Genomic DNA, 27,647 nt, shown 5'->3' with positions numbered 1-27,647 from the left:
ATGCAGTCGTTCTCGTTCGCTGGTGCGAACGTACTCGTTCGTTGGTGCAGTCGCCGTCGCCTTCCGCGGGGTACGAACGGACTCGCTCGTTTGGGTGTAGTCGTTCGTGCCTGCCTTGCACGAAAAGATTCGCTCGTTGTTGAAGATCGCTCTCTCTCACTTGTTCGGACAGGCTCGCTCGCCCGCCGTAATGGAATCTTTCGCTCGATGAAGTGGACTCGCCCACTTGTTGCTATGGGCTTGCCCCCCTCTCTCTCTCGTAATGGACTCGTCCGCCTCGTTCTTCTCGGCCTTTCGATTTGCCGATTTTCGATATTTACGTGCCTTTTCGGTGCCTCGTGTGTCTCAGGATGCCTCACGGAATGCTACGACTCGCCCTGATGCTTGGCTGCCGCCTCCGTCTCGTACTTTCAGCTCGTACTTCGATCTCGTTCGTTGCCGGCTTTTCGGAGGTCATAGAAGAGGAAGGAAGGGACCCAGGAGAAGAAGAGGAAGAAGAAAAAGAAATAGAAATAATAGTATGGGACGAAGAAGCAAGAGAGGTATATGCAGAAATAACAGAGGAACTGTGTAAAGCGAAAGAGTTGGAAGAAAAGGAGGACGATACGATTGAGGAAAAATGGGATAAGATAAAGAGGATAGTGCACAAGACCATGATAAAGAAAAAAATAAGAAAGAGGAAAAAGGTGGAGCTTGGAGACAAGGATTGGTGGGATAGAAGCTGCACAAGAAAAAAGAGAGAAGTAAAGAGGATATACAAGAAATGGAAGAAAGAAAAAATAGGAAGAGAAGATTATACCAAGGAGAAAAAGAATTTTAAGGAACTGTTGGTGTTTTCTTTAATTTAACTGGGTTGGTTGATTGAGCGTGAGACACATTTTCTCAGGTACACGAGTTAACTTTGTTGAGTGACGATTGATTTACAAGTGACTCTCTTGGCGGGAGCTCTCGCGATCCGCGCTCGCTAGCGTATACAGCGCCTTTCCGCTCGCTCTTAACTAACGATGTCGCCTAACGCGACAGCGCGACTATTTAAAGTAATGTAACACTAAATGACTATTCGGACACGCCGCCCGCCTTGACAAATATACCTATATTTTCAATAATATAAGTACAAAACAATAAACAAACAAAAAAGGCAAGGAAATTTAATATGATTGAATACTGATGTTAATCTAGTAAGGGTGCAATGCTTGCAATTGCTCTTTTGTAGTTACCCTTTTCGGTACGCACTGTGACTATCTCTCACCTGGAACGGCCCGCAGTAGTCTACTCCGCTGCTCAAAAATGGTCTGCCAACATTCACTCTCACGGAGGGTAACTGTCCCATTAACTGCCAACCGACCATTGGGTTGGCCTTGCGACATTTGACGCACTGTCGAATTATCTTCTTTATTTTATTCCTCGCTTGAATTGGCCAAAATTCTTCTCGAATAGCATACAGCGTGGTCTGCGCACCTGCATGGAGCAGTTTCTCATGATAATGATTTATCACTAGAGTGGTGAAGCGATGTGCTGCTGGGATGACGATAGGATGTTTTGTTCTTTCCGGCAGTGACGCTTGCTGAAGCCTTCCTCCGACCCGTATGACGCCTTCATCGTCCAGGAACGGATGGAGAGTTTTTAATTTCGACTTCAACGATACTTTATTTTTAGCCTGTAACGCATTTAATTCTTCATTATATTCCTCGGTTTGTATAAGTTTAATTAACTTTAATTTTGCCTTGCGTTTTTCTTGTAACGTTATTTTACCTAACTTAGCTTCTTTGTTTTCATTTTTGCATTTTGTATTCTCTATAAATCTTAACATATAAGCAACGATATTTATTAACTTAACTAATGTGGAGTGTCTATTGTAATCTAATACTGGTTCTTCTTTGGTTGTTATTGCAATCACAGCTTGTTTTCTCATTTCTGGTGCGTTTGTCAAAAGCAATTCCTCACCTTCCATCGGCCACGTTTCCTCGTTAGCTTGTAGCCATGTAGGCCCTTGCCACCACAACTTTGTATTTATTAAATGTTCGGAGGTTTCTCCTCTTGAAATTAAATCCGCGGGATTTTCTTTCGATTTTATATGATGCCATTCGGAAGGAGAAGAAATGCTTTGAATTTCGCTCGCTCGGTTTGCTACGAAGGTCTGCCATTTTCGGGATGACGACCTTATCCACGTTATAACAATTTTGGAATCGCACCAGAAATATCTTTGGCTTATTTTTATGTTTAAACTGTCCAACACGCGTTTCATTAAATTTGCCAACAATACCGCTCCGCACAACTCTAGTCGCGGCAACGATAAAGTTTTCATGGGTGCTACCCTAGATTTTGAACATACTAAAGCAATCCCTATTTTGTCTGACGCTATTTGCTCTCTTATGTATACGCAGGCTCCGTATGCCTTTTCGCTCGCATCGCAAAATCCATGTAGCTGTATCCTTGTGCCTGTATTACCAGTCATTATTGCTCTAGGAATTTTCAATCTGTTTAATAGATTCAATTGCGATTTTAGCTGATGCCACTCTTTATATATGCTCATAGGAACTGACTCGTCCCAATCTAGGCCAAGACTCCACAATTTTTGCATCAATATTTTCGCTAGTGTTATAATAGGCCCTACTAAGCCCAATGGGTCAAACAATTTGCAGATTTGTGACAACATAGTTCGCTTTGTTGTACGCTTTTCGTCTCTCGACTCCACCTCGTAGTGGAATGCATCGCTCGAAGGGTTCCACCGTATCCCTAACAATTTTGATTCCTCTAATTTATGAAGGTTTACTGACTTGTTTTTATTCGGATCTTTTTCTTTTGTATCAACTACGTTTGTGTTCCATTTGTGTAACTCGAATCCGCCCTTAGCTAGTAACCCTATTAATTGATTTTTTAATTCTTTAACTTCTTCGATAGAGTTTCCCCCTGTTAACAGATCGTCCATGTAGAAATCTTTTAAAACTACTTCTGCTGCTTTGGGAAATTTTTCTTTCTCTAATTCCGCTAATTGGTGCAAACACCTTACTGCTAGGAAGGATGCCGGTTTTGTACCGTAAGTTATTGTTAGTAGCTCATATTCTTCGATATCCGTTGTCGGATCCTCCCGCCACAAAATTGATTGCAACGCGGTTTGATCTTCGTGTACAAATATTTGTCTATACATCTTAGATATATCTGCACTTAAAACGTATTTAAATTTCCTGAATCTTATTATTAGTGAAAATAAGTCTAGCTGTAAGACCGGACCCTTGCATAATGCGTCGTTTAACGATTTACCCCTCGCCCCTTTGCTCGAGGCATCAAAAACTACCCTTGTTTTCGTAGTGGTGCTGCTTTCTTTGAATACTGCGTGATGCGGTAAGAACACTTGTATTGCCCCTTCTTTAGTTGTCGATTTACGCCTCATGTGACCTAGTGATAAATATTCCTTCATAAAGTTCACATATTTTTTTTTAAAATTTGATCTCTTGCAAATCTTTTTTCTAAAGATAAAAATCTTTTCAACGCGATTTCCCTAGAATCGTTTAGTGAGGCTAGTATTTTCTTTTTTATCGGTAGTTTAACAACAAATTTTCCCCCCGATTTACGAGAGTATGTTTCTTTAAAAAAGTTTTCGCAATATTTCTCTTCCTGATCTAGGCACGTTTTGTCATTCGATTCATAAGCTTCTACTTCCCAAAATTTGTGTATTGTTTCGTTGATTTGATCTATTGTGCTTAGGTTGCAATTGATTTGTCTCGATTTCCTTATATTATTTATTTGCGTAGGCCCTGCCACTACCCAACCGAATAATGATTTTTGTAGCGTGGGCATATTTTTTCCTAATTTTATTTGGCCTATGCAGAATAAATCCCAAAATATATCCGTACCTATTAAAATATCTATTTGGCCCGTCACATGGAAACTCGGATCCGCTAATCGAATATTTTCCGGTATGCTTAATTTAATCGTATCACACTCGCTTGTCGGTAACATTGGTGTGATTTGCTTTAAGATTATGCACTCCAGTTCCGTTCCAAATGTACCGAAACGTGACGCTATTTTTATATTTACCGATTTTGTTGCGCTAGAAACGCCTTCATTAACTCCGTTTATTTTGACCTTATCGTCCGTTGACTTTAAATTTAACCGTTTAAAAAATTCTCGCGTTATAAAATTCGATTGTGAACCACTGTCTAACAGTGCCCTTCCTTCAATATAATTTCCCCCGTTATTTTTTACCTTTATTATCGCGGTAGACAATAGCGATTCACCCTTGCATTTTCTCGAATGCGATGATGCACATACTGAACTACTTGGTTTATTAGAATCTGATTCTGTTTTTGTTTCCTTATTACCCGCTTCGTTTCTATTTTCTCGTGCGGGGCCACGATCTTCGTGCAACAGCGTACTATGTTTTTTTGAGCATATTCTGTAATGACTGGCCGTGCAGTCTTTGATCATGTGCTTACTTCTAAGACAGTTCAGACACAGCTTCAGGGACTTTACTTTATTTAATCTTTCTGCGATAGGAAGTTCCTTAAATATTTGGCAATGGTAGATTTGATGATCACCCTTGCACTGCGCGCACTTAACGTCACTCACAGCCGCGTGGGATGCTATCACCTTAACGTTAGAATTTTGCTTTAAGTTCACGTTTTGATTTCCTAAGAAAGTTCTTCTTGCAACAGCCTCTAAAGTTTGACACCTTTTGGTTAAAAATTCAATGAACTCTTGTATTGTTGGTAATTCTCTGGGTTGCAATGTATTTTCCCATTCTTTAATAGTAATGAAGTCTAGTTTACTTGTTACGATATGAATTAAAATATCATCCCACTGGTCTGTCGGACGCCCCAGTGCCCGCAGCGCTCTAGTATGTTTTAATAACCCGTCTAAAATATTTCGCAACACGTTGCCATTTTCACGTCTTAAGACCGGTAATTCGAAAATAGATTTAATGTGATTTTGTACAGCTATTCGCTCGTTTTCATATCTTTCTCTCAAACGAGACCATGCGTCATTGTAATTAACATCAGATATTTCGATCGAAGCAATAGTCTCAGCTGCATCTCCCTTCAATGACGATTTTAAATAATGAAACTTTTGTATATTTCTCAACGAAGCGTTAGAGTGTATTAAAGAATTGAATGTATCAAAATATGGATGCCAATCTTCATATGAGCCCGAGAAAGTCGGTAAGTCGATTTTTGGCAGTCTTACGAAATTGTCATTTACTCTATTTGAAGGAGGATTCACTGATACCGTTGCTTGTTCAATGTGATTACTAACGCCGGCCGGCCTTACTCGATCTTTCATCACTCGATCGCCTAATACCTTTAATTCTATATATTTGTCTTCACAAACAGACATTTCGGCATCAACTTGTTCATCTGAAATTTCCTCATCAATTGCTGCTATTTCTATTAATGTGTCAGTTAATGTTCGATGGTGTTCATCTAGTTTATTTAATCTAATATTTAATGCTTCGATATCTACAGTATTAATATTCATTTCTCTCATAAAAGTTTCGATTCGAGTAATGCCCGCCTTCGTTATTCTTTTCCTTTGTTTTAATTGCGTTAGATTACTCATTTTTATCTATTTCTTTCGTGACGTACAGACAAAATAAAATTTTATGCAAAATTATGTGACGATAAATATGCGGTATTATGTAACGATAAATATATGAAATTCTTTAACGATAAACATAAGAAATTATGCAACGATAAATTATAATGCTTATGTGACTTAGCTTGCTTGTCTCGTTTCCGGTGATTGCTTGGAATGGATCTCGCTCGTTCGCCGCCACGCGGTATCGATCGTTCGACTCGTCTCGATGTAAGTACAGCCGTCCTTGTCGCTCGACACGCTCGTACTCGCTCGCTGGATGCAGTCGTTCTCGTTCGCTGGTGCGAACGTACTCGTTCGTTGGTGCAGTCGCCGTCGCCTTCCGCGGGGTACGAACGGACTCGCTCGTTTGGGTGTAGTCGTTCGTGCCTGCCTTGCACGAAAAGATTCGCTCGTTGTTGAAGATCGCTCTCTCTCACTTGTTCGGACAGGCTCGCTCGCCCGCCGTAATGGAATCTTTCGCTCGATGAAGTGGACTCGCCCACTTGTTGCTATGGGCTTGCCCCCCTCTCTCTCTCGTAATGGACTCGTCCGCCTCGTTCTTCTCGGCCTTTCGATTTGCCGATTTTCGATATTTACGTGCCTTTTCGGTGCCTCGTGTGTCTCAGGATGCCTCACGGAATGCTACGACTCGCCCTGATGCTTGGCTGCCGCCTCCGTCTCGTACTTTCAGCTCGTACTTCGATCTCGTTCGTTGCCGGCTTTTCGGAGGTCATAGAAGAGGAAGGAAGGGACCCAGGAGAAGAAGAGGAAGAAGAAAAAGAAATAGAAATAATAGTATGGGACGAAGAAGCAAGAGAGGTATATGCAGAAATAACAGAGGAACTGTGTAAAGCGAAAGAGTTGGAAGAAAAGGAGGACGATACGATTGAGGAAAAATGGGATAAGATAAAGAGGATAGTGCACAAGACCATGATAAAGAAAAAAATAAGAAAGAGGAAAAAGGTGGAGCTTGGAGACAAGGATTGGTGGGATAGAAGCTGCACAAGAAAAAAGAGAGAAGTAAAGAGGATATACAAGAAATGGAAGAAAGAAAAAATAGGAAGAGAAGATTATACCAAGGAGAAAAAGAATTTTAAGGAACTGTTGGTGTTTTCTTTAATTTAACTGGGTTGGTTGATTGAGCGTGAGACACATTTTCTCAGGTACACGAGTTAACTTTGTTGAGTGACGATTGATTTACAAGTGACTCTCTTGGCGGGAGCTCTCGCGATCCGCGCTCGCTAGCGTATACAGCGCCTTTCCGCTCGCTCTTAACTAACGATGTCGCCTAACGCGACAGCGCGACTATTTAAAGTAATGTAACACTAAATGACTATTCGGACACGCCGCCCGCCTTGACAAATATACCTATATTTTCAATAATATAAGTACAAAACAATAAACAAACAAAAAAGGCAAGGAAATTTAATATGATTGAATACTGATGTTAATCTAGTAAGGGTGCAATGCTTGCAATTGCTCTTTTGTAGTTACCCTTTTCGGTACGCACTGTGACTATCTCTCACCTGGAACGGCCCGCAGTAGTCTACTCCGCTGCTCAAAAATGGTCTGCCAACATTCACTCTCACGGAGGGTAACTGTCCCATTAACTGCCAACCGACCATTGGGTTGGCCTTGCGACATTTGACGCACTGTCGAATTATCTTCTTTATTTTATTCCTCGCTTGAATTGGCCAAAATTCTTCTCGAATAGCATACAGCGTGGTCTGCGCACCTGCATGGAGCAGTTTCTCATGATAATGATTTATCACTAGAGTGGTGAAGCGATGTGCTGCTGGGATGACGATAGGATGTTTTGTTCTTTCCGGCAGTGACGCTTGCTGAAGCCTTCCTCCGACCCGTATGACGCCTTCATCGTCCAGGAACGGATGGAGAGTTTTTAATTTCGACTTCAACGATACTTTATTTTTAGCCTGTAACGCATTTAATTCTTCATTATATTCCTCGGTTTGTATAAGTTTAATTAACTTTAATTTTGCCTTGCGTTTTTCTTGTAACGTTATTTTACCTAACTTAGCTTCTTTGTTTTCATTTTTGCATTTTGTATTCTCTATAAATCTTAACATATAAGCAACGATATTTATTAACTTAACTAATGTGGAGTGTCTATTGTAATCTAATACTGGTTCTTCTTTGGTTGTTATTGCAATCACAGCTTGTTTTCTCATTTCTGGTGCGTTTGTCAAAAGCAATTCCTCACCTTCCATCGGCCACGTTTCCTCGTTAGCTTGTAGCCATGTAGGCCCTTGCCACCACAACTTTGTATTTATTAAATGTTCGGAGGTTTCTCCTCTTGAAATTAAATCCGCGGGATTTTCTTTCGATTTTATATGATGCCATTCGGAAGGAGAAGAAATGCTTTGAATTTCGCTCGCTCGGTTTGCTACGAAGGTCTGCCATTTTCGGGATGACGACCTTATCCACGTTATAACAATTTTGGAATCGCACCAGAAATATCTTTGGCTTATTTTTATGTTTAAACTGTCCAACACGCGTTTCATTAAATTTGCCAACAATACCGCTCCGCACAACTCTAGTCGCGGCAACGATAAAGTTTTCATGGGTGCTACCCTAGATTTTGAACATACTAAAGCAATCCCTATTTTGTCTGACGCTATTTGCTCTCTTATGTATACGCAGGCTCCGTATGCCTTTTCGCTCGCATCGCAAAATCCATGTAGCTGTATCCTTGTGCCTGTATTACCAGTCATTATTGCTCTAGGAATTTTCAATCTGTTTAATAGATTCAATTGCGATTTTAGCTGATGCCACTCTTTATATATGCTCATAGGAACTGACTCGTCCCAATCTAGGCCAAGACTCCACAATTTTTGCATCAATATTTTCGCTAGTGTTATAATAGGCCCTACTAAGCCCAATGGGTCAAACAATTTGCAGATTTGTGACAACATAGTTCGCTTTGTTGTACGCTTTTCGTCTCTCGACTCCACCTCGTAGTGGAATGCATCGCTCGAAGGGTTCCACCGTATCCCTAACAATTTTGATTCCTCTAATTTATGAAGGTTTACTGACTTGTTTTTATTCGGATCTTTTTCTTTTGTATCAACTACGTTTGTGTTCCATTTGTGTAACTCGAATCCGCCCTTAGCTAGTAACCCTATTAATTGATTTTTTAATTCTTTAACTTCTTCGATAGAGTTTCCCCCTGTTAACAGATCGTCCATGTAGAAATCTTTTAAAACTACTTCTGCTGCTTTGGGAAATTTTTCTTTCTCTAATTCCGCTAATTGGTGCAAACACCTTACTGCTAGGAAGGATGCCGGTTTTGTACCGTAAGTTATTGTTAGTAGCTCATATTCTTCGATATCCGTTGTCGGATCCTCCCGCCACAAAATTGATTGCAACGCGGTTTGATCTTCGTGTACAAATATTTGTCTATACATCTTAGATATATCTGCACTTAAAACGTATTTAAATTTCCTGAATCTTATTATTAGTGAAAATAAGTCTAGCTGTAAGACCGGACCCTTGCATAATGCGTCGTTTAACGATTTACCCCTCGCCCCTTTGCTCGAGGCATCAAAAACTACCCTTGTTTTCGTAGTGGTGCTGCTTTCTTTGAATACTGCGTGATGCGGTAAGAACACTTGTATTGCCCCTTCTTTAGTTGTCGATTTACGCCTCATGTGACCTAGTGATAAATATTCCTTCATAAAGTTCACATATTTTTTTTTAAAATTTGATCTCTTGCAAATCTTTTTTCTAAAGATAAAAATCTTTTCAACGCGATTTCCCTAGAATCGTTTAGTGAGGCTAGTATTTTCTTTTTTATCGGTAGTTTAACAACAAATTTTCCCCCCGATTTACGAGAGTATGTTTCTTTAAAAAAGTTTTCGCAATATTTCTCTTCCTGATCTAGGCACGTTTTGTCATTCGATTCATAAGCTTCTACTTCCCAAAATTTGTGTATTGTTTCGTTGATTTGATCTATTGTGCTTAGGTTGCAATTGATTTGTCTCGATTTCCTTATATTATTTATTTGCGTAGGCCCTGCCACTACCCAACCGAATAATGATTTTTGTAGCGTGGGCATATTTTTTCCTAATTTTATTTGGCCTATGCAGAATAAATCCCAAAATATATCCGTACCTATTAAAATATCTATTTGGCCCGTCACATGGAAACTCGGATCCGCTAATCGAATATTTTCCGGTATGCTTAATTTAATCGTATCACACTCGCTTGTCGGTAACATTGGTGTGATTTGCTTTAAGATTATGCACTCCAGTTCCGTTCCAAATGTACCGAAACGTGACGCTATTTTTATATTTACCGATTTTGTTGCGCTAGAAACGCCTTCATTAACTCCGTTTATTTTGACCTTATCGTCCGTTGACTTTAAATTTAACCGTTTAAAAAATTCTCGCGTTATAAAATTCGATTGTGAACCACTGTCTAACAGTGCCCTTCCTTCAATATAATTTCCCCCGTTATTTTTTACCTTTATTATCGCGGTAGACAATAGCGATTCACCCTTGCATTTTCTCGAATGCGATGATGCACATACTGAACTACTTGGTTTATTAGAATCTGATTCTGTTTTTGTTTCCTTATTACCCGCTTCGTTTCTATTTTCTCGTGCGGGGCCACGATCTTCGTGCAACAGCGTACTATGTTTTTTTGAGCATATTCTGTAATGACTGGCCGTGCAGTCTTTGATCATGTGCTTACTTCTAAGACAGTTCAGACACAGCTTCAGGGACTTTACTTTATTTAATCTTTCTGCGATAGGAAGTTCCTTAAATATTTGGCAATGGTAGATTTGATGATCACCCTTGCACTGCGCGCACTTAACGTCACTCACAGCCGCGTGGGATGCTATCACCTTAACGTTAGAATTTTGCTTTAAGTTCACGTTTTGATTTCCTAAGAAAGTTCTTCTTGCAACAGCCTCTAAAGTTTGACACCTTTTGGTTAAAAATTCAATGAACTCTTGTATTGTTGGTAATTCTCTGGGTTGCAATGTATTTTCCCATTCTTTAATAGTAATGAAGTCTAGTTTACTTGTTACGATATGAATTAAAATATCATCCCACTGGTCTGTCGGACGCCCCAGTGCCCGCAGCGCTCTAGTATGTTTTAATAACCCGTCTAAAATATGTCGCAACACGTTGCCATTTTTACGTCTTAAGACCGGTAATTCGAAAATAGATTTAATGTGATTTTGTACAGCTATTCGCTCGTTTTCATATCTTTCTCTCAAACGAGACCATGCGTCATTGTAATTAACATCAGATATTTCGATCGAAGCAATAGTCTCAGCTGCATCTCCCTTCAATGACGATTTTAAATAATGAAACTTTTGTATATTTCTCAACGAAGCGTTAGAGTGTATTAAAGAATTGAATGTATCAAAATATGGATGCCAATCTTCATATGAGCCCGAGAAAGTCGGTAAGTCGATTTTTGGCAGTCTTACGAAATTGTCATTTACTCTATTTGAAGGAGGATTCACTGATACCGTTGCTTGTTCAATGTGATTACTAACGCCGGCCGGCCTTACTCGATCTTTCATCACTCGATCGCCTAATACCTTTAATTCTATATATTTGTCTTCACAAACAGACATTTCGGCATCAACTTGTTCATCTGAAATTTCCTCATCAATTGCTGCTATTTCTATTAATGTGTCAGTTAATGTTCGATGGTGTTCATCTAGTTTATTTAATCTAATATTTAATGCTTCGATATCTACAGTATTAATATTCATTTCTCTCATAAAAGTTTCGATTCGAGTAATGCCCGCCTTCGTTATTCTTTTCCTTTGTTTTAATTGCGTTAGATTACTCATTTTTATCTATTTCTTTCGTGACGTACAGACAAAATAAAATTTTATGCAAAATTATGTGACGATAAATATGCGGTATTATGTAACGATAAATATATGAAATTCTTTAACGATAAACATAAGAAATTATGCAACGATAAATTATAATGCTTATGTGACTTAGCTTGCTTGTCTCGTTTCCGGTGATTGCTTGGAATGGATCTCGCTCGTTCGCCGCCACGCGGTATCGATCGTTCGACTCGTCTCGATGTAAGTACAGCCGTCCTTGTCGCTCGACACGCTCGTACTCGCTCGCTGGATGCAGTCGTTCTCGTTCGCTGGTGCGAACGTACTCGTTCGTTGGTGCAGTCGCCGTCGCCTTCCGCGGGGTACGAACGGACTCGCTCGTTTGGGTGTAGTCGTTCGTGCCTGCCTTGCACGAAAAGATTCGCTCGTTGTTGAAGATCGCTCTCTCTCACTTGTTCGGACAGGCTCGCTCGCCCGCCGTAATGGAATCTTTCGCTCGATGAAGTGGACTCGCCCACTTGTTGCTATGGGCTTGCCCCCCTCTCTCTCTCGTAATGGACTCGTCCGCCTCGTTCTTCTCGGCCTTTCGATTTGCCGATTTTCGATATTTACGTGCCTTTTCGGTGCCTCGTGTGTCTCAGGATGCCTCACGGAATGCTACGACTCGCCCTGATGCTTGGCTGCCGCCTCCGTCTCGTACTTTCAGCTCGTACTTCGATCTCGTTCGTTGCCGGCTTTTCGGAGGTCATAGAAGAGGAAGGAAGGGACCCAGGAGAAGAAGAGGAAGAAGAAAAAGAAATAGAAATAATAGTATGGGACGAAGAAGCAAGAGAGGTATATGCAGAAATAACAGAGGAACTGTGTAAAGCGAAAGAGTTGGAAGAAAAGGAGGACGATACGATTGAGGAAAAATGGGATAAGATAAAGAGGATAGTGCACAAGACCATGATAAAGAAAAAAATAAGAAAGAGGAAAAAGGTGGAGCTTGGAGACAAGGATTGGTGGGATAGAAGCTGCACAAGAAAAAAGAGAGAAGTAAAGAGGATATACAAGAAATGGAAGAAAGGAAAAATAGGAAGAGAAGATTATACCAAGGAGAAAAAGAATTTTAAGGAACTGTTGGTGTTTTCTTTAATTTAACTGGGTTGGTTGATTGAGCGTGAGACACATTTTCTCAGGTACACGAGTTAACTTTGTTGAGTGACGATTGATTTACAAGTGACTCTCTTGGCGGGAGCTCTCGCGATCCGCGCTCGCTAGCGTATACAGCGCCTCTCCGCTCGCTCTTAACTAACGATGTCGCCTAACGCGACAGCGCGACTATTTAAAGTAATGTAACACTAAATGACTATTCGGACACGCCGCCCGCCTTGACAAATATACCTATATTTTCAATAATATAAGTACAAAACAATAAACAAACAAAAAAGGCAAGGAAATTTAATATGATTGAATACTGATGTTAATCTAGTAAGGGTGCAATGCTTGCAATTGCTCTTTTGTAGTTACCCTTTTCGGTACGCACTGTGACTATCTCTCACCTGGAACGGCCCGCAGTAGTCTACTCCGCTGCTCAAAAATGGTCTGCCAACATTCACTCTCACGGAGGGTAACTGTCCCATTAACTGCCAACCGACCATTGGGTTGGCCTTGCGACATTTGACGCACTGTCGAATTATCTTCTTTATTTTATTCCTCGCTTGAATTGGCCAAAATTCTTCTCGAATAGCATACAGCGTGGTCTGCGCACCTGCATGGAGCAGTTTCTCATGATAATGATTTATCACTAGAGTGGTGAAGCGATGTGCTGCTGGGATGACGATAGGATGTTTTGTTCTTTCCGGCAGTGACGCTTGCTGAAGCCTTCCTCCGACCCGTATGACGCCTTCATCGTCCAGGAACGGATGGAGAGTTTTTAATTTCGACTTCAACGATACTTTATTTTTAGCCTGTAACGCATTTAATTCTTCATTATATTCCTCGGTTTGTATAAGTTTAATTAACTTTAATTTTGCCTTGCGTTTTTCTTGTAACGTTATTTTACCTAACTTAGCTTCTTTGTTTTCATTTTTGCATTTTGTATTCTCTATAAATCTTAACATATAAGCAACGATATTTATTAACTTAACTAATGTGGAGTGTCTATTGTAATCTAATACTGGTTCTTCTTTGGTTGTTATTGCAATCACAGCTTGTTTTCTCATTTCTGGTGCGTTTGTCAAAAGCAATTCCTCACCTTCCATCGGCCACGTTTCCTCGTTAGCTTGTAGCCATGTAGGCCCTTGCCACCACAACTTTGTATTTATTAAATGTTCGGAGGTTTCTCCTCTTGAAATTAAATCCGCGGGATTTTCTTTCGATTTTATATGATGCCATTCGGAAGGAGAAGAAATGCTTTGAATTTCGCTCGCTCGGTTTGCTACGAAGGTCTGCCATTTTCGGGATGACGACCTTATCCACGTTATAACAATTTTGGAATCGCACCAGAAATATCTTTGGCTTATTTTTATGTTTAAACTGTCCAACACGCGTTTCATTAAATTTGCCAACAATACCGCTCCGCACAACTCTAGTCGCGGCAACGATAAAGTTTTCATGGGTGCTACCCTAGATTTTGAACATACTAAAGCAATCCCTATTTTGTCTGACGCTATTTGCTCTCTTATGTATACGCAGGCTCCGTATGCCTTTTCGCTCGCATCGCAAAATCCATGTAGCTGTATCCTTGTGCCTGTATTACCAGTCATTATTGCTCTAGGAATTTTCAATCTGTTTAATAGATTCAATTGCGATTTTAGCTGATGCCACTCTTTATATATGCTCATAGGAACTGACTCGTCCCAATCTAGGCCAAGACTCCACAATTTTTGCATCAATATTTTCGCTAGTGTTATAATAGGCCCTACTAAGCCCAATGGGTCAAACAATTTGCAGATTTGTGACAACATAGTTCGCTTTGTTGTACGCTTTTCGTCTCTCGACTCCACCTCGTAGTGGAATGCATCGCTCGAAGGGTTCCACCGTATCCCTAACAATTTTGATTCCTCTAATTTATGAAGGTTTACTGACTTGTTTTTATTCGGATCTTTTTCTTTTGTATCAACTACGTTTGTGTTCCATTTGTGTAACTCGAATCCGCCCTTAGCTAGTAACCCTATTAATTGATTTTTTAATTCTTTAACTTCTTCGATAGAGTTTCCCCCTGTTAACAGATCGTCCATGTAGAAATCTTTTAAAACTACTTCTGCTGCTTTGGGAAATTTTTCTTTCTCTAATTCCGCTAATTGGTGCAAACACCTTACTGCTAGGAAGGATGCCGGTTTTGTACCGTAAGTTATTGTTAGTAGCTCATATTCTTCGATATCCGTTGTCGGATCCTCCCGCCACAAAATTGATTGCAACGCGGTTTGATCTTCGTGTACAAATATTTGTCTATACATCTTAGATATATCTGCACTTAAAACGTATTTAAATTTCCTGAATCTTATTATTAGTGAAAATAAGTCTAGCTGTAAGACCGGACCCTTGCATAATGCGTCGTTTAACGATTTACCCCTCGCCCCTTTGCTCGAGGCATCAAAAACTACCCTTGTTTTCGTAGTGGTGCTGCTTTCTTTGAATACTGCGTGATGCGGTAAGAACACTTGTATTGCCCCTTCTTTAGTTGTCGATTTACGCCTCATGTGACCTAGTGATAAATATTCCTTCATAAAGTTCACATATTTTTTTTTAAAATTTGATCTCTTGCAAATCTTTTTTCTAAAGATAAAAATCTTTTCAACGCGATTTCCCTAGAATCGTTTAGTGAGGCTAGTATTTTCTTTTTTATCGGTAGTTTAACAACAAATTTTCCCCCCGATTTACGAGAGTATGTTTCTTTAAAAAAGTTTTCGCAATATTTCTCTTCCTGATCTAGGCACGTTTTGTCATTCGATTCATAAGCTTCTACTTCCCAAAATTTGTGTATTGTTTCGTTGATTTGATCTATTGTGCTTAGGTTGCAATTGATTTGTCTCGATTTCCTTATATTATTTATTTGCGTAGGCCCTGCCACTACCCAACCGAATAATGATTTTTGTAGCGTGGGCATATTTTTTCCTAATTTTATTTGGCCTATGCAGAATAAATCCCAAAATATATCCGTACCTATTAAAATATCTATTTGGCCCGTCACATGGAAACTCGGATCCGCTAATCGAATATTTTCCGGTATGCTTAATTTAATCGTATCACACTCGCTTGTCGGTAACATTGGTGTGATTTGCTTTAAGATTATGCACTCCAGTTCCGTTCCAAATGTACCGAAACGTGACGCTATTTTTATATTTACCGATTTTGTTGCGCTAGAAACGCCTTCATTAACTCCGTTTATTTTGACCTTATCGTCCGTTGACTTTAAATTTAACCGTTTAAAAAATTCTCGCGTTATAAAATTCGATTGTGAACCACTGTCTAACAGTGCCCTTCCTTCAATATAATTTCCCCCGTTATTTTTTACCTTTATTATCGCGGTAGACAATAGCGATTCACCCTTGCATTTTCTCGAATGCGATGATGCACATACTGAACTACTTGGTTTATTAGAATCTGATTCTGTTTTTGTTTCCTTATTACCCGCTTCGTTTCTATTTTCTCGTGCGGGGCCACGATCTTCGTGCAACAGCGTACTATGTTTTTTTGAGCATATTCTGTAATGACTGGCCGTGCAGTCTTTGATCATGTGCTTACTTCTAAGACAGTTCAGACACAGCTTCAGGGACTTTACTTTATTTAATCTTTCTGCGATAGGAAGTTCCTTAAATATTTGGCAATGGTAGATTTGATGATCACCCTTGCACTGCGCGCACTTAACGTCACTCACAGCCGCGTGGGATGCTATCACCTTAACGTTAGAATTTTGCTTTAAGTTCACGTTTTGATTTCCTAAGAAAGTTCTTCTTGCAACAGCCTCTAAAGTTTGACACCTTTTGGTTAAAAATTCAATGAACTCTTGTATTGTTGGTAATTCTCTGGGTTGCAATGTATTTTCCCATTCTTTAATAGTAATGAAGTCTAGTTTACTTGTTACGATATGAATTAAAATATCATCCCACTGGTCTGTCGGACGCCCCAGTGCCCGCAGCGCTCTAGTATGTTTTAATAACCCGTCTAAAATATTTCGCAACACGTTGCCATTTTCACGTCTTAAGACCGGTAATTCGAAAATAGATTTAATGTGATTTTGTACAGCTATTCGCTCGTTTTCATATCTTTCTCTCAAACGAGACCATGCGTCATTGTAATTAACATCAGATATTTCGATCGAAGCAATAGTCTCAGCTGCATCTCCCTTCAATGACGATTTTAAATAATGAAACTTTTGTATATTTCTCAACGAAGCGTTAGAGTGTATTAAAGAATTGAATGTATCAAAATATGGATGCCAATCTTCATATGAGCCCGAGAAAGTCGGTAAGTCGATTTTTGGCAGTCTTACGAAATTGTCATTTACTCTATTTGAAGGAGGATTCACTGATACCGTTGCTTGTTCAATGTGATTACTAACGCCGGCCGGCCTTACTCGATCTTTCATCACTCGATCGCCTAATACCTTTAATTCTATATATTTGTCTTCACAAACAGACATTTCGGCATCAACTTGTTCATCTGAAATTTCCTCATCAATTGCTGCTATTTCTATTAATGTGTCAGTTAATGTTCGATGGTGTTCATCTAGTTTATTTAATCTAATATTTAATGCTTCGATATCTACAGTATTAATATTCATTTCTCTCATAAAAGTTTCGATTCGAGTAATGCCCGCCTTCGTTATTCTTTTCCTTTGTTTTAATTGCGTTAGATTACTCATTTTTATCTATTTCTTTCGTGACGTACAGACAAAATAAAATTTTATGCAAAATTATGTGACGATAAATATGCGGTATTATGTAACGATAAATATATGAAATTCTTTAACGATAAACATAAGAAATTATGCAACGATAAATTATAATGCTTATGTGACTTAGCTTGCTTGTCTCGTTTCCGGTGATTGCTTGGAATGGATCTCGCTCGTTCGCCGCCACGCGGTATCGATCGTTCGACTCGTCTCGATGTAAGTACAGCCGTCCTTGTCGCTCGACACGCTCGTACTCGCTCGCTGGATGCAGTCGTTCTCGTTCGCTGGTGCGAACGTACTCGTTCGTTGGTGCAGTCGCCGTCGCCTTCCGCGGGGTACGAACGGACTCGCTCGTTTGGGTGTAGTCGTTCGTGCCTGCCTTGCACGAAAAGATTCGCTCGTTGTTGAAGATCGCTCTCTCTCACTTGTTCGGACAGGCTCGCTCGCCCGCCGTAATGGAATCTTTCGCTCGATGAAGTGGACTCGCCCACTTGTTGCTATGGGCTTGCCCCCCTCTCTCTCTCGTAATGGACTCGTCCGCCTCGTTCTTCTCGGCCTTTCGATTTGCCGATTTTCGATATTTACGTGCCTTTTCGGTGCCTCGTGTGTCTCAGGATGCCTCACGGAATGCTACGACTCGCCCTGATGCTTGGCTGCCGCCTCCGTCTCGTACTTTCAGCTCGTACTTCGATCTCGTTCGTTGCCGGCTTTTCGGAGGTCATAGAAGAGGAAGGAAGGGACCCAGGAGAAGAAGAGGAAGAAGAAAAAGAAATAGAAATAATAGTATGGGACGAAGAAGCAAGAGAGGTATATGCAGAAATAACAGAGGAACTGTGTAAAGCGAAAGAGTTGGAAGAAAAGGAGGACGATACGATTGAGGAAAAATGGGATAAGATAAAGAGGATAGTGCACAAGACCATGATAAAGAAAAAAATAAGAAAGAGGAAAAAGGTGGAGCTTGGAGACAAGGATTGGTGGGATAGAAGCTGCACAAGAAAAAAGAGAGAAGTAAAGAGGATATACAAGAAATGGAAGAAAGAAAAAATAGGAAGAGAAGATTATACCAAGGAGAAAAAGAATTTTAAGGAACTGTTGGTGTTTTCTTTAATTTAACTGGGTTGGTTGATTGAGCGTGAGACACATTTTCTCAGGTACACGAGTTAACTTTATTGAGTGACGATTGATTTACAAGTGACTCTCTTGGCGGGAGCTCTCGCGATCCGCGCTCGCTAGCGTATACAGCGCCTCTCCGCTCGCTCTTAACTAACGATGTCGCCTAACGCGACGGCGCGACTATTTAAAGTAATGTAACACTAAATGACTATTCGGACAATTGGTGAAGAAGCAGAGAGAAAAAAGGGAGAAAAAGGAAGAAGAATTAAGAGAAATCAAGAGTGAGGCAGAGGTATGAAAATATATAAACAAAAAGAGAGGCAAAAGAGCAAGGATAATAAATAGGATAGGGAAAGAGGTATGGAGGAAATATTTTAAAACCTGCTGGAAGGTTCGGAGAAAGAAGAGAGGAAGGAGGATGAAAGGAAAGAAGAGAGGCAGCGGCGGCGTGCGATGAAGGGTTTGGGCGGAAGCCTGCCTGGAGTAGACGCCGGTGTAAACATAATGGAGGAGGAACAGGGAGAGGAAGAATTACAAGAAGCGGAGATTACGAAAGCTCTGAATAAAATGAAAAAGAGGAAGGCAGCGGGAATTGATGGAATACCGATGGAGGCATGGAAATACGGTGGTAAGAGCCTATGGAAAAGGATGAAGAATCTGAGAAAACAAATATGGAAGGCAAGAACGATACCGAAAGATTGGAAAAAAGGCATCGTGGTTCCCCTGTACAAGAGAGGGGATAAGAAAATAGTAGGCAACTACAGAGGAATATCCTTGCTGTGCACAGCATACAAGATATATGCAGAGGTCATTGGAAATAGGCTGGAGATGGAGGTAGAAGAAAGAGGTATAGTGCCGACGAGTCAAGCAGGAAAGGAAGATCAACGATGGACAATATATTTGTTTTGAATCACGTGATACAAAGGGAGAGGAGAAAAGGAGAGAAAAAAGGAAAAGTATATATGATGTTCGCGGACTTGAAGGCGGCATTTGATAAAGTAGATAGAGAGACAATGTGGAGTATCATAAGAAGAAAAGGAATAAAGGAGCAGCTGGTGAGGAGAATAGCAAAAATGTACGAGGGAACGGAAGTCATGGTGAGGACGGAACAAGGATACACGGAAAGTTTTATCACAGGAAAAGGATTGAGGCAAGGCTGTGTAATGAGTCCATTCCTGTTTAATTTATATATAGCGGAATTGGGGGAAAAAATGGAAGGTAGGAACATAGGTGGGGTAGCAATAGGTAGACTTAGGATATGGAGCTTAGCGTATGCGGACGACATAGTTTTGATAGCGAATAATAGGGATGCGATGTTGGATATGATAGGTACGTTTAAACGTTTTTTAACGGAAAGGAAACTGGAGTTATGCCCAGAAAAAAAAATGCTGGTAGTGAATAGGAAAAGAAAAGAAGGAACCGAGAAATGGAAATGGGGAGAGAAGATGATAGAGGAGATAAAAAGTTTTAAATACTTGGGTTATGTGTTGAATGGGAATGGAAATAGTAAGGAACATGTTAAAAAATTATGCGGTAAAGGAAAAATAGTTGCGAGAAAGGTCTGGGGTTTAGGTGAAAGGATATATAGAAATGACTTTAAAAGAAGGTGGATACTATTCAAGTACTTAGTGCAAAGTGTAATGTCATATGGAGTAGAATTGTGGGGATGGGAAGAGAAGGATAATTTAGAAAAGGTGATGATGGATTATGTAAGATGGATTTTTGGCTTGGAATTCTGTACACCAAGGTACATTATAACGAGGGAACTAGTGATGGATAAACTAAGAGTAGGCTGGGGGATCAGAGCTAGGAGGTATGAGAATAGAATCAAAGAGGGTAGAGCAGGGGATATAGGGAAAGAATGCTGGAGGGAGAAAGAACAATACGATTGGAAGGACGAATACGGCAAAGAAAGGGAGAGGTATTATAATAGGAACGGATGGGGAATAGAAGCTAGGGAGGTAAGGGAGATTGGAGAATATGATTTAGAAGCAGAATTGATAAAAAGAGAGAGGGAGGTGCAGAGACAATGGGAAAACGGAAGGATAGATAAAGCAAGATATAATAAGAGGTACAGGGAAATTGACTTAAAAGGTAGAATGCCTAGGTATTTAGAGGTAAGGAATATTGCAAATTCAAGCAGGGGTAATGAGGTGAGAGCGATGATAAAACTAAGGTGTGGAAACTTAGAGCAGGCGAATAAATATTGGATGTTCGAGGGACAATGGGCGTGTTTATTCTGTGGTAAAGGTAGCGATAGTATGGACCATTATGTGAAAGAATGCGAGGAAAGTAGGGAATGATTTGCGGACTTAGGTAGAGTTAGCGACAGAATTTTAGAAGAGATATATAGTGAAGACTTGGGTGGGTGTAAAGGAAAAATAATTCAGAGAATATGGAAAGAAAGGAAAAAGAAACTAAAAGAAAAAAAAGAAGCGGAAGAGGAGAGCGAAAAAGAGAGTGTAGAATACCGGGAAATAGGAGATAGTAAAAAAAGAAAAAAAAGAGAAAACGGGGTAGGGAAGTAGATGGTAAGGTAAGATAGCATTATAGCGATAGTATTAAGTGCGACAAGGTAGTACGTAGGGTTATGTACTGTAGAATAAAGGCTGTGAAGGGCTGTGAGTAGGAATAGTATAGACAAAAAGTAGAGAAATAAAATATAAATGTAAATGTAAAAGTTATGTAAAAGGATAGGAAACGAAAAGAGATGTAAGAGCACGGTAGAGTATAGATAGGAAGGGCGTAGAACATAAGAATAGTATAGGGTGTGGATGAATGAGTGGATAAGGAACGATTGTAAACCAAGTCCCCTTCTCGGCAATGCTTAAAGAGAAATAAATTATATATATATTACAATTATGTTTATCCATATAAAGACATTAAAATGTTACAAAGTTATTTTTACATTATTTACCTTATTTTCATATAAATGTTTTAGATTCATCGCTAGCTGTTAATTCTAATGTCACGTTAAATATTGGAACAACAAATGTGATATCTCAAATAGAAGAAGCCACTTGCATTTTGTCAAGCAACAATTGTGATAGGAAACAATGCAATATAAATCAAAAGACTGACTCTAATTTGATACTTTGTGATAAAACAAATGATGAGGATAACATTAAAGATTTTGCGTGTTTGACTGAAGATTCTCTTCCTGTCGATGATAATTGCAATATATTAGTTGTTAATAACAACAACATAATGAGTGGTAAGTCTATGACACATGCACTAAATCAGATTATAAGACGTTGTGAAATAAACATTTCACATGCAGTTTTCTTCATGCTTTGCACGACAGCTACATTTACAACCTTTGCCATAAGTTAAAACTTTTTGACTTCACATACATTGTCTTGCAGAGCCATCACTAGCTGTTAATTCCATTGCCACATTATGTATTGGGAAATCAAACGTGATATCCGAAATTGAAGAAGCCACTTGCATCTTGTCAAACAACAACTGTGAACTGTACAATGCAAATCAAAAGACTGATTCTGAGTTGAAGCTCTGTGATAAGACATACAAGGATAATATTAAAGATCTTGCATATTTAATTAAAGATGTTCTTCCCGTCGATGAGAAAAGTAATGTACTTGTTGAAAATAACAACACTTTAATATTAAGAACTAGTAAATTGTAGACGTAAATGATCCATAAATATATAAATTTCATAAATTTAATTTTCCCTCAGTAAATGATAACGTAATTAATAACGAGTCTATCAGTACTATTCGAGTCTATCAGTACTATTACTACATCGAGTGTGAATCACGACGTCATCGAAGATGTTTTATCAATATTAAATGAGCCTTCTGATGTAACACAGGACGTTCAATGTTACGATAAACTTAATTCTACGCTTACAATTTGTGAAAATTCAAATACCATTGAGAAATTCAGAAATCTTAAAAAAACCCCCAAGATCTTATCAATACAAAATGTATGTACTAATATATTAGTTAAAAGGAAAAAAAAATGCTTCCAACGTCCATAAAAGAGACTGGTAGTATTACATGCAACAGCGTGCAGCTGAATAATACATATAGTATCACTAATAGTAATATTAATGCTTATTTAAATGTAAACAAGACTTATGTAATCAATGACAATACTTCAAATGATACATTCATCCCACTAGCTGAATCTACATTCGAGAAACAATCAACGTCAAAATGTGAAATTAATAATAATAGTACTAAAAACACTTCTGTTACATTTAAGAATAATAACGATGATAGTTTTCATCTGTCAGACTGCTCTTCACTTGAAGATACAGATGAAGATGAAACTGAAAGTATACGTGAATATACGAGTAATACAAGTGAAAATAAAACTGTGAACAGTACATTAAATTTGACATCTTTGTCATCTAAAGTAGCTGTGTGCGATGATACAAATATGTATGTGGAAATTTCTAACAATTCTAAATCAAAACTAAATATGTGTCTATATTGTAATAAATTTCAAACGCAATTGGCAAGGCACTTGAAATCGGTACATAAAAGTGAAGAAGATGTGAAAAAGTTTTGTTTTTTACCTAAAAGTAAGTTATATAAAGTTACCAACAATACTTCAAATGTTCTTATTGAAATCAAAAATCCTAAGATAAAAATATGAAAAAGATTATCATTTATCGTAGTTTACCAAATTTCACGTCTGATTTTCATTACTTTACAAGTATACAAACATTATTAAGTAATTCTTTTAATAAATATTTTTAAAAAAATATTGCAGTATATTTACATATAGTGTAATATTTTTAGAAATATTTGTTAAAAGTATTACTTAATAATGCTTGTATACATGTAAAGTAATGAAAATCAGACGTGAACAACCTCTTGTATTAAAGAACTGTGTATAATAAAGGATTGGAAAATTATTATATGTACTAAGAATTAATATTCATCTGGAAATATTATCCTTTGCACTAAGTTAGATAAATTATTATTATAAAGCAGATGAATAATTTGTCTTTCCGTAATTATTCTTCTGTAACTGTTCTTTCTATTTATAGTTTCTGTAATTGTTTGATTTCTGTAACATGTTTCCAATTTAATATTAATTTATAAATTTGAATGATAATAAAAATTTTAGTAATAATAATAATAAAAATTAGATTTGGATTAACACTCTGAGATTTGGATTAACTCTCTAAAAGTAAAATGTGTTACTTGATAAATATATTAAAATAACTCCTAATTGAAAATGGAACTTATTCTTAATTTATTTATAATTTATCATAGATTTTGTACTCGGCATTTTAGATAACCCAGAACGAAGGAAGATTATTGATATACTCAGACGAAAAGGAAATTTCATATATAATACAGATTCGAAACTAAATAAAGGGGATTTAATTGTATGTCGGCGTCCAAGAAAAAAATTGGATAGAAAAGCAACTGATTTTATTCCTTGTGCAAAATGCAAAGGTTTTTCTTCTAAAAATAATATAAGACATCATTTTGCATCATGTAAACAAATGGAGAAAATGGCGTATCCTCAAAGAAATGTAAAAGTATTAGGACGTACTGTGGCTTGTCGTATACATCACAGTGCACACCATTAAGAAGATTAGTATTCCCAGTGATGAAAGAAGACAGTACAACTCAAATTATTAGATATGATGAGTTGCTAATTGCTTATGGTAATAAAATGTGTCATAAGTATCGTCTCCAACATCAACATGATATAATTAGAGCCCGAATGAGATTATTTGGACGATTTCTCATTGTTTTGAAGGATATTGATAACAGTATAACAGATTTCACTTCAATATATGATCCAAAAAAATATGATCAATGTATCAAAGCTGTCAATAAACTTGCACAATTTGATGAAACAACTTGGACATATAAGACACCATCTATTGCATCATCTTTGGGAACACTTACAACACAAATTGTACAAATTTTAAGGAGTATGTGCATTAAGAAACAAGAGTTTCAAAAACAAATTGAGGTAGAAAATTTTTTAAAATTATTTGAAGAAGATTATGGAGTTAGTGTAAATAAAATAGTGCTTGAAACTCAAGGACATCGAAAAAGGCAAAAAAATCTTGTCTTGCCATCTATAGACGATATTAAAATATTCAATACATATCTCAAAACTGAACATACGAAAGCTTCACAAATTTTACAAACAAATGGTTTTTCGATTGAAACATGGCGTATATTAGCTGAAACAATTTACACCATTATTGTTGTTTACAACATTATTATCTGTTATGGTATTTAACAGAAGACGTCCTGGTGAAGTAGAGCGTGTCTTAATTGAAAATTTGAAAAATTGTGCGACAATTTCAAAAGAAGAATCTTCATTATTATATAAGTCTTTATCCAAATATGTACGAATGACAATACGCGGTAAATTAGGAAGAACAGTTCTTATGTTACTCCATGAAGACATATTAAAATGCATGCAAATGATTGTTAAATATCGTAAACATGCCGGTGTTCCCGAAAATAATCCTTATATCTTTGGTATATGTACACTTGACAAAAAAAGACACAAATATTTGAGAGCATGTGTATTAATGCGAAAATATTCTGTAATGTCTGGAACGAAAATGCCAACTTTGTTACGAGGAACAATGTTGCGGAAACATATTGCAACAGTATGCATTTCATTAGATATGTCTGAACATGAAGTGAATGATCTAGCGGATTTCATGGGTCATCATGAAAAGATACATAAATCACATTATAGACAATCGGTCATAACAAAAGATTTAGCTATATCACGTTTACTCAAATATGCACAAGGAGAAGATACAGCAGATGAGAGCGATGAGGTTGATGAGGATGAGAATGAAAATAAAAAGGATTGCTCCACCAAAGATAATACAGACTTAAAGGGTATAGCCGGATTAATATGGGAAATCTGCCCCCGCGGCTTTTTTGACTCGCACTCAGAGGATCGATTTGGTATCGAATAAAAATAATTCAACTCAATTTTTAGCTCTTTAATTCAAACGGTTTTCGAGATTTTCAAAAACACCTGTTTTTTTCGATTTTATTTTTATTTTTATAGTAAAATTCAAAATTAATTGATGATGATTTTTTTTCTAATTCTTAGGAGTCTAAGACATGAAAAAATAATATGATCATGATTCTTAAACGAAAAGCCGATTTTTAGCGGAGGAAAGAAAATTAAAATCTTTATTTTTTCAGCCTTTGTGAAATATGTCACTCACCAAAAATTGTCAAAAAATGTCTTTTATACTTCTTTACACTCAGGAATTTTTTTGAATTTTTTGAAGTGGTGGAACAATATGAAAAAAATTAAAAACTCATTTTTTTTCTAAAATCTCGCGTTTTAACTAATTTATATTTTTTTTAGTTCAAAAAAATGCGTAGAAAATATTTTTTTACCAAAAATACATCCTTGTCAGAAATAAACATAAAGATTATTATAAAAAAATTAAGATATATTTTGCCTAAAGTAATTAGAAGAATTATGATGATTGAAAAGACACTTAAAGATGATACTTATATATTTTTTCATACTATATTAGAAATTATTTAAAATCTGATACAACAAAAATAAAAATTATAATAAAAAATGTAACTAGATTAATCTTCATCGCTGTCTTCATTTACTACGACACTAACTTTTTCACTAATGAACAGACGACTAAGTATCTCAGCAGGTTTTACAATTTTCGCCAAATATCGAGCGTACGATAAATAATATATGATAGCAGCAATGTGTGAGCAACATCCAACAGTGCGTCTACCATTTGCACAATCACAACAATATCGAGTTATTCCAGAAATATCGTTCTTATCTGGCTGATATTCAATAAAACACCGATATGTCTTCGAATTAGTATGTCGAGATCTGACTTCAAACTTCATAATATTAGGGGTAATTTTTAAATAATGAAATGTGATTGTTCCGTTTTCATCCATTATCTCAGCTAAATACGATACAGCTTGAGACCTTTGATATGATCCTGTGAAAAGAATTTGGAGTTCTTGCTCCGTTAATTCAGGAAAATCAGTCAATTGGTCTGAAGTTATTATCGCAAAGGGGACTTTTCTTGCCCAACGATTAGTCTCTACCTCCGAGGCTAAAGTATTATCTTGATCTTTTTTTGAGTTCATGGCAGCAATAATTTTTTCTGAAAGATCGAGATCAGAATCAAGTCTTGTACCAAATTCATTATGCAAAAAACAAGCGATTCGACAAAAAACCCCAGTTTTTGGAAGCAATTTATTATCCAGTTTATGATCTAACAGCCTAAACTTCTGTTTAATGTCGCCATGTACTGCTTCAACAACCCAACGAATTTTGGTAACGAAACGGGATTCATTTGATTCATCTGTAGTCAGCTGATTGCGTTTTCCTTTGAGAGCAGGCATTAGCGCTTTGAACCCTAATTCTTCTAAGTATACAATCACATCACGAAAGCCACGATGAACTACAATAATGTCATCTTTTTTCAGCAATTTAATTAGACCATCAGGATCATTTAAGATGACTCTCATAATTTCAGCATCGTTCATATTAGCTGTATATGGCTCAAGCATATCTATAACAAAACCATTTGTAGTGCATATTGTGAATGGTTTGCACAGAGGGACTTTCTTCTGACCAGAATATGATTTCCTTTGGTATTCATTATTCTCACTTTTTTGATGACGAATATATGTTCAAATGAATATCAACTGGTCATCTTTTATTTGATACAATTTTTTGGCAGTATTTGACGTATTAGTGAATAATGTCTCCATACTGATAGCATTAATTCCAAAATACTAAGGCAAAACATCTTTTTCAAACGAAGATATTACTTCATTACAGTAGTCGGATACCATTTGTTCCCGAACTAATCCAAAAACAAAAGATATTACTGCATTCGAATTTCCGGTTCGTAATTTGAATAAAAAAATAACAAGAGCTTGAATGACATTACGATTCACTGAACTTCTCATCGACGTTAACAGTTCACGAAGTTTTATCAATTTTTCCCAGGTAAGGCTCGTGAATACCTCTAACTGTTTTTCTGAAAACGAGTGATCTCCAATTTTATCAATTATGGACGAATCAGTACCAATAGCCAGCTGCCAAAGTAATTTTTTCAAATCACGAACTTCAAATACACTGGTATTCGAATAAATTCGAAAATTGTTAATATATTCATCGTAGAACCGCTTTTTTATAAAATGGTCTTTACAACATTTCCTTCGGGAATAAAAAGTCATCTTTTGGAAAACACTTGTTTGCGTGCTTCAAACG

The 27,647-nt window shown here is 37.7% G+C and overlaps 5 protein-coding genes across 5 annotated transcripts; 2 read left to right on the top strand and 3 right to left on the bottom strand.

The window, feature by feature from the left end:
- Positions 1–1,213: 1,213 nt before the first annotated feature.
- LOC120357303 lies at positions 1,214–5,475 on the bottom strand. The gene is made up of 3 exons (XM_039447465.1): positions 3,573–5,475; positions 3,262–3,396; positions 1,214–3,159 (listed from the first exon to the last, which is right to left on the bottom strand). Exons 1-3 carry the CDS (start codon positions 5,473–5,475, stop codon positions 1,214–1,216), a joined length of 3,984 nt encoding a protein of 1,327 aa, XP_039303399.1.
- Positions 5,476–7,064: 1,589 nt separating this feature from the next.
- On the bottom strand, positions 7,065–11,326 carry LOC120357302. Its single transcript, XM_039447464.1, has 3 exons — positions 9,424–11,326; positions 9,113–9,247; positions 7,065–9,010 (listed from the first exon to the last, which is right to left on the bottom strand). The coding sequence occupies exons 1-3, from the start codon at positions 11,324–11,326 to the stop codon at positions 7,065–7,067; spliced, it is 3,984 nt and encodes a 1,327-aa protein (XP_039303398.1).
- A 1,589-nt stretch (positions 11,327–12,915) lies between these two features.
- Positions 12,916–17,177, bottom strand: LOC120357301. Its single transcript, XM_039447463.1, has 3 exons — positions 15,275–17,177; positions 14,964–15,098; positions 12,916–14,861 (listed from the first exon to the last, which is right to left on the bottom strand). The coding sequence occupies exons 1-3, from the start codon at positions 17,175–17,177 to the stop codon at positions 12,916–12,918; spliced, it is 3,984 nt and encodes a 1,327-aa protein (XP_039303397.1).
- Positions 17,178–18,854: 1,677 nt separating this feature from the next.
- On the top strand, positions 18,855–19,310 carry LOC105203975. The gene has a single exon (XM_011172942.1). It carries the CDS (start codon positions 18,855–18,857, stop codon positions 19,308–19,310), a length of 456 nt encoding a protein of 151 aa, XP_011171244.1.
- A 56-nt stretch (positions 19,311–19,366) lies between these two features.
- Positions 19,367–20,704, top strand: LOC105203974. Its single transcript, XM_011172941.2, has one exon. It carries the CDS (start codon positions 19,367–19,369, stop codon positions 20,702–20,704), a length of 1,338 nt encoding a protein of 445 aa, XP_011171243.2.
- Positions 20,705–27,647: the final 6,943 nt, after the last annotated feature.

This window comes from Solenopsis invicta, chromosome 3, assembly GCF_016802725.1.
Source record: "Solenopsis invicta isolate M01_SB chromosome 3, UNIL_Sinv_3.0, whole genome shotgun sequence".
In the NCBI taxonomy this organism is placed as follows: domain Eukaryota; kingdom Metazoa; phylum Arthropoda; class Insecta; order Hymenoptera; family Formicidae; genus Solenopsis; species Solenopsis invicta.
This window is presented reverse-complemented; position numbering and strand designations above follow the sequence as displayed.

Bases quoted from the DNA above. Each gene is read 5' to 3' on its own strand.
- LOC120357303 (XM_039447465.1), bottom strand. From the start codon at position 5,475: ATGAATATTAATACTGTAGATATCGAAGCATTAAATATTAGATTAAAT. The intron at 3,397-3,572 runs GTAAATCGGGGG...ATTTATCACTAG, and splicing joins TTTTAAAGAAACATACTCTC to GTCACATGAGGCGTAAATCG. The intron at 3,160-3,261 runs GTAAATCGTTAA...TTTTAAGTGCAG, and splicing joins CTCGAGCAAAGGGGCGAGGG to ATATATCTAAGATGTATAGA.
- LOC120357302 (XM_039447464.1), bottom strand. From the start codon at position 11,326: ATGAATATTAATACTGTAGATATCGAAGCATTAAATATTAGATTAAAT. The intron at 9,248-9,423 runs GTAAATCGGGGG...ATTTATCACTAG, and splicing joins TTTTAAAGAAACATACTCTC to GTCACATGAGGCGTAAATCG. The intron at 9,011-9,112 runs GTAAATCGTTAA...TTTTAAGTGCAG, and splicing joins CTCGAGCAAAGGGGCGAGGG to ATATATCTAAGATGTATAGA.
- LOC120357301 (XM_039447463.1), bottom strand. From the start codon at position 17,177: ATGAATATTAATACTGTAGATATCGAAGCATTAAATATTAGATTAAAT. The intron at 15,099-15,274 runs GTAAATCGGGGG...ATTTATCACTAG, and splicing joins TTTTAAAGAAACATACTCTC to GTCACATGAGGCGTAAATCG. The intron at 14,862-14,963 runs GTAAATCGTTAA...TTTTAAGTGCAG, and splicing joins CTCGAGCAAAGGGGCGAGGG to ATATATCTAAGATGTATAGA.
- LOC105203975 (XM_011172942.1), top strand. From the start codon at position 18,855: ATGAAGGGTTTGGGCGGAAGCCTGCCTGGAGTAGACGCCGGTGTAAAC.
- LOC105203974 (XM_011172941.2), top strand. From the start codon at position 19,367: ATGTTCGCGGACTTGAAGGCGGCATTTGATAAAGTAGATAGAGAGACA.